Here is a 6,625-nt window from a genome sequence, read left to right as displayed (position 1 = left end):
CGGCCCCCATACTCCGAGCTAATTCCAAACCGGCAATCATAATCTCATACTCGGCTTCATTGTTAGTCAATTTAATAGTTCTAATGGATTGTCGAATGGCATCCCCGGCGGGAGTTCTAAGGATGATTCCTAGCCTGGAACCTTTGAGGTTTGAGGCCCCGTCCGTGTGTAACGACCAAATACCCGAGACTTTTCCCGAGGTTAGTAGAAGTTCTTTCTCAACCTTGGGGACCATGGCCGGAGTGAAATCTACCACAAAATCGGCCAAGATTTGGGACTTAATGGCTGTCCGAGGCTTATATTCGATATCATATCCGCTAATCTCTACGGCCCATTTAGTTAGTCTACTCAACAATTTCGATTTATGCATGATGTTCTTTAGAGGATAAGTAGTCACTACACATATTGGATGGCATTGAAAGTAAGGTTTGAGCTTTCTAGAAGCACTTACCAATGCCAAAGCCAATTTTTCAAGGTGGGGATAATGGGTCTTCGCATCCCCTAAAGTTCTACTCACATAATATATAGGGAATTGCATACCTAATTCTTCCCGGACAAAAACACCACTTACCGCTACTTCGGATACGGCAAGGTAGAGGAAAAGCTTCTCATCCGCCTTTGGTGTGTGTAACAGAGGCGGGCTGGACAAGTATCTTTTCAATTCATGTAAGGACTTTTGGAATTCCGGTGTCCAAGCGAAGTCATTCTTCTTCCTATTAATAAGGAGAAGAAACGGTGACTCTTGTCCGAAGATCTCGATATGAACCGACTCAGTGCTGCTATCCTTCCGGTAAGCCTCTGCACTCTTTTGACGTTATTTACCACCTCAATATCCTTGATGGCTTTGATCTTGTCCGGATTAATTTCAATTCCCCGGTTGGACACACCTTGAAACCCAAGAACTTGCCCGACCGGACACCGAAGGCACATTTCTCCAGGTTAAGCTTCATGTTGTATTTACGGAGTACATCGAAGGTTTCCTACAAATGTTTTAAATGGTCCTCTGTTTCAAGGGACTTGAAAACCATGTCATCAATATAAATTTCCATTATTTTTCCTATCAGTTTTTCGAACATCCCATTAACTAGGCGTTAGTAAGTTGCACCGGCATTTTTTAATCCGAAGGGCATGACATTGTAGCAGTAAGTCCCGTACCGGGTAATAAAGGATGTTTTCTCTTGATCCTCCGAGTGCATCCGGATTTGGTTATACCCAGAGTAAGCGTCGCGAAAAACTCAACATCTCGTGCCCGGCCGTCGCATCTATCATTCTATCGATGTGGGGCATCAGAAATGAATTCTTCGGGCATGCTTTGTTTAAATCCTTATAATCAACGCACATTCTAAATTTATTACCTTTTTTGGAACCACCACTACGTTAGCTAGCCAATCCGGGTATTTTACCTCCCGAATAGAGCCTATTTTCAAAAGCTTTGTTACCTCATCCTTTACGAAGGCGTGCTTTGGTTCTGCCATAGGCCTCCTCTTCTGCTTCACCGGGGGAAATCTCCCATCGAGGCTGAGCTTGTGAGTTGTTACTTCCGGTGGCACACCTGTCATATCTATATGGGACCATGCGAAACAATCGGCATTAGCCTGAAGAAACTTAATTAACTTGTTCCTGAGCTCCGAGGTTAACCCCGTGCCCAGGTATACCTTTCTATCTGGTAGATATTCGAACAAGATGACTTGCTCTAGCTCCTCCACCGTAGACTTGGTTGCATCCTAGTCATCCGGCAAGACGAATGATCTAGGTACACCGAAATCATCTTCTTCATTCCCCGGGTCCGAACCCTGCTGCTTCACTGTCGAACTCGTACACTTTAGTTGCTATTTAGAGTCCTTGCCACCGATTGACTCATCCTCTCTTTGATCAGGTTTTTTGGGAATGAGTGGCGCTTCCTCAACCGCGAACATCTCCATTGCAGCGGGCTGTTCTCCTCGGATGGTTTTTACCCCTTCCGGTGTTGGGAATTTCAGCAGCTGATGTAATGTCGATGGGACATCCCTCATGCTATGTATCCACGGCCTACCGAGCAAAGAATTATACTTCATGTCTCCTTCGATGACATAGAACACCGTCTGCTGAATGGTGCCGTCAATATTGACCGGTAAAGAAATCTCCCCCTTCGTGGTTTCACTCGCCATATTAAACCCACCGAGCACTCGAGCCACCGGTATAATCTGATCGAGTAGTCTCAATTGTTCGACCACTCTCCACCGGATGATGTTGGCTGAGCTACCTGGGTCAATCAAAATACGCTTGACTTGTGATTTAAAAATAAGAACGAAAATTACCAAAGCATCATTGTGCGGTTGAATGATGCCTTCTGCATCTTCATTGCTGAAGGAGACGGTACCCTCGGGCACATAATCGCAGCTCCGCTTCTCGCGTACAACGGAGATCTTTGTCCGTTTTATCACCGGCCCTCGAGGGGCGTCTGTACCACCGATTATCATGTTTATTACATGCTGAGGTTCCACTAGTTCAGCCCGTTTGTGGGATTCCTTTTCCTTGTAGTGGCTTTTAGCTCGTTCACTCTGGAACTCTCGAAGGTGGCCATTTTTCAGTAACCGAGCCACCTCTTCTCTCAATTGGCGACAGTCTTCAGTTTTGTGTCCATGGGTTCCGTGGTACTCACATATCATGTTAGGGTCCCGTTGTTCGGGATCTGATCTCAATGGTCTCAGCCATCTTGCTTCTACGATACGACTTATGGCCGAGATGAGATCTGAAGTATTGATGCTGAAGTTGTAATCCGATATCCTCGGCAAGTCTTTGTTGGTAGCCGAGCTCCCGGTATCACTTCACAGCCTCGTATTCCAGTAAGTTTTCTTTTAGTTTGAACGAGGACATCGAGCTTTGGGGATTAAGCCCTTTGGTAAAAGCTTGTGCAGCCCATTCCTCCGGAACCGGAGGGAGCTCCATCCGTTCCCTTTGGAACCGGTTAACAAATTAACGTAATAACTCATCATCCCTTTAGGCTATACGAAATATCTGCCTTACGGGCCTGTACCTTTTTGGCACCGGCATGAGCTTTTATGAACGCATCCGCAAGCATTTCGAAAGAAGTGATTGAATGCTCGGGCAGATGGTCGTACCAAGTCAATGCTCCCTTTGACAGAGTTTCCCCAAACTTTTTCAATAATACGGATTCAATTTCATCCTCTTCGACGTCATTGCCTTTTATGGCACAGGTATATGAAGTCACGTGTTCCTGCGGGTCCGTTGTGCCATCATATTTCTGGATATCCGGCATTTTGAACGTCTTCGGGATCAATTTCGGAGCCGCACTCGGAGGAAAAGGACTTTGAATATACCTCTTCGAATCCGGTCCTTTCAAATTAGGCGGAGCCCCCAGGATTTGGTCCACCCGAGAGTTATATGTTTCCACCCTCTTCTCAGTTGAGTCTACTCGTTTCGCCAATGTTTCGAGCATTCTCAGAACTTCGGGGGATGAACCAGCTCCGGACCCATTACTCTCGACCATCCGTGTTTCGTCCCTTCTGGATTCGGCAACACCTTTCGTCCTCTCCGGGGCCATTTCATCATTTTTGCTTTGCAACTGGGCTATTGCAACTCCTTGTTCGGCAATAGCTGCTCTCTGTTCCTGCAACATTTCAAAAATTAAACATAAGTTAATATCATCCGGGGTATCTGACACTTTCCGGCCTTGTACCCGGGACAAAGTAATTGAATTTTGAGTAATTAAGGGATCAGTGGCCGGCTGGGCGGCATTCTCCTGGTTCACGGTGTTTTTCCGATTGAAGCCCTTCCTCGAATCAACGGAGTTTGGGTCGATGGGATCTGCTGGTAAGCCCCGTAGCCCACTATTCTCATTTTCGGCCACAATCTCGTTGTTGTTGACGTGACCAGATTGTCCACTGCTTGCCATTTGGTCCGTTTTCACAGAGACGAACAAAAGTTTTTTTTTTTAAAATCTTAACTGGTAAGAGATAGAAGCCAAGATCAAAGACCACTATTATCCTTGCCCCACGGTGGCGCCAAACTGTTTACCCCGAATTTAGGTAATCAATTAAATTTATAAGTGAGGTATAGGATATGTGGATAAACTTTAATCTATTTTTGGTTTTTTGTGGAATATATATATATATGGATTCGTGTGCAATGGTATGTATATATGAATATATGCGTTAATAACTAGAATAAATACGTTGCTATGGATGATTAAGTTAATGGTATTAGAAGAGTAAGCTAAAGACAATAATATTCCACTAATTCGGGCCAAGGATAGAAATGATATTTTGATATATATTTGCTGCTACAATGCTCTTAGATCTCAAAAAAACTAACCCTAAAAAGTAGGGAAATGTCCCCTATTTATAGTTTTGCCTTATGGGCCTTGCATACAACATAAAGCCCTGTTAGAATAAAGAAAACCCTAAAAGGATAAGGTTGGGCCGTATGGTCTGACACCCGTACGATTATCGGTGCAATATGACAGAACGATGTTGACGCGTGGCAATTTTGTAACTGATTAACCGGACTAACGACCACGATCAACTCGGTCATGCTGAAACCGGACTAACGGCCACGATCAACTCGGTCATGCTGAAACCAGACTATCGACCACTATCAGCTCGGTCATGGAGAAAACCGGACTGGCTGTGATGCGCAGCTGATGCAATTCCACCAGTCCGAAGGGATGGCTCGATACTCACACCTGTCTCTTTTTATCCTCGGTCCCCGATCTCACCGATCTTGCATACATCCGGTTTTTAGCGTATACAATATGGGTCATAACAAAACTAAGCAAGAGAGGAATTTTTCGCTAACGAGTTTATTCATGAATCGTTTAGGTACGTGTGTCATATTTATAATTACCTGGTACTGTAGCTTCTGTTCTTATTAATTACATTACATTCTAATTCGAAGTATTTTTTATTCAACTACATATCGTGTGCTATCAAGTTCATGGCCATGCCATTACATCAAGATATATACTTTGGTCGTCAAAAGAATCTCTGTCAATATTCTAGCTTAGCTAGTACAGAGGTACGTATTTGCATACTTTCTGCACAATATAAATCAAAGCCCATTCCACCTTCAATTGGAGTAAATTAAATAGTAGGAATTTTTCATATTGTGATTTGCTTTATTCCTCCAAACATGGAGGTACAATTCTTGTCTAAAGCTAGTATGAAACCCCAAAACAAACGAGAAGAAGAAAAAGTATAGAAGGTAAAAAAACAAAACAAAAAATCTGGAAAAAAAAAAACAAAAACAAAAAATCTGCATAGTGGTTGGCACTTTTTATAAGTTACCTACTTACCAGTGGCAAATTGGTAATGAAGATCCTTTATATATCACGTTAGAACAAGACACATTAACTCCCACCCCACACATCCAAAGAAAAGAGAAAAATACATGGCTGGCCCCTCTCAATATCCAAAAAAACCTCTCCCTTCTTCCCTCAAACCATCATCTACTACTTCTTCATCTTCAACCTTAAACTCCATGAAGCTCAAGAACCTAATACAATCCTTTATTTTCTCCCATTTATACCGTGTTTTTCGAGCTCTAGCCAAAGCCAAATCAATCTTGTTTCAACTTGTGAAGAACGTTCAGTTAGTCGATCTTCTCGAATTTCCCATGATGAAGAAGAACAAGAACAAGAATAATGCCAAATTGTTTCTTGGTTCATTTAGGTTGCACTATAATTGGTGTTCTTCTCATGTTATGCCAGTGCCTGTGCCAACTGCTCTTGAGGATTGCTCCACTGGTCATGTTTATTATGACTCTACCTGGAATTCTATCATTTCTACTGCTTGTGATGAGTCTCAGCTCTCTGACTACCTTCAATGGCTTGAAGAGAAAGCTAATTCGGACGAAAATATTAATGGGAATGATATTGATAAGCTTGCTGATATGTTCATTGCAAATTCTCATGAAAGGTTCAGGTTGGAGAAAGTTGAATCTTATAGGAGATTTCAAGAAATGTTGGCTAGAAGTGTATGAAGCTACTAACAAGGTCTATGGAGGGGTTCGATGTTAGATAATTTTCTCACATTTTGGAAGGTGGAGCTTTTATTTTTCTTCCTTTTTTATTCCCGTGATTTTGGAGAGGTAGGTCTTGTGAGATAACAATTGGTGGTGCGTAGAATATGGAGTACTGAGATTGAAAATCTCTCTTTGGATGATTTGTTACATCATGAGATTAAGATGGGGTATGAAAATTTATACATGATGGGCTTCTGGAAATTGTGCAATTCTTCTCTTTGACATAAGTTAATACCTTGAAATCTTAAATTTATTCTCCTAGCTTTCTCGTGTCAACAATTTGAATGATATTTCTATCTCTTTCTTTTCTTTTTTTCTTTTTCTTATTTATTTTTGGAAAGCTTGATCTATTGATTTTATATATTCTCTGTCTCAATTTACGTGACACACTTTTCTTTTCAATTGGTTCGAAAATGTTGTCTTTCTATGATTAGAAACAATTTAACTTTAAATTTTCTCATTTATCCTTAATGAGAAGATTTATAGCCACGTGAAATAGATATTTAATGTGAGTACTCAATAGTTTATGTATGAAAGTAATAAAATATGTATAGTAATTTAAGAGAGTTTTAATGTATTTCCCATGAAAATAAGATAAATTCTT

General features: G+C 41.7%; 1 protein-coding gene across 1 annotated transcript; it reads left to right on the top strand.

Moving 5' to 3' along the window:
* The first annotated feature begins 5,217 nt into the window (after positions 1-5,217).
* LOC132638166 (uncharacterized) lies at positions 5,218-6,332 on the top strand. Its single transcript, XM_060355165.1, has one exon. It carries the CDS (start codon positions 5,389-5,391, stop codon positions 5,977-5,979), a length of 591 nt encoding a protein of 196 aa, XP_060211148.1. The 5' UTR covers positions 5,218-5,388; the 3' UTR covers positions 5,980-6,332.
* Positions 6,333-6,625: the final 293 nt, after the last annotated feature.

The sequence above is a fragment of the Lycium barbarum genome, chromosome 1, assembly GCF_019175385.1.
Source record: "Lycium barbarum isolate Lr01 chromosome 1, ASM1917538v2, whole genome shotgun sequence".
Lineage (NCBI taxonomy): Eukaryota > Viridiplantae > Streptophyta > Magnoliopsida > Solanales > Solanaceae > Lycium > Lycium barbarum.
The sequence above is the reverse complement of the archived record's forward strand: the minus strand, read 5'-3'. Positions and strand labels throughout refer to the sequence as shown.

Bases quoted from the DNA above. Each gene is read 5' to 3' on its own strand.
- LOC132638166 (XM_060355165.1), top strand. From the start codon at position 5,389: ATGGCTGGCCCCTCTCAATATCCAAAAAAACCTCTCCCTTCTTCCCTC.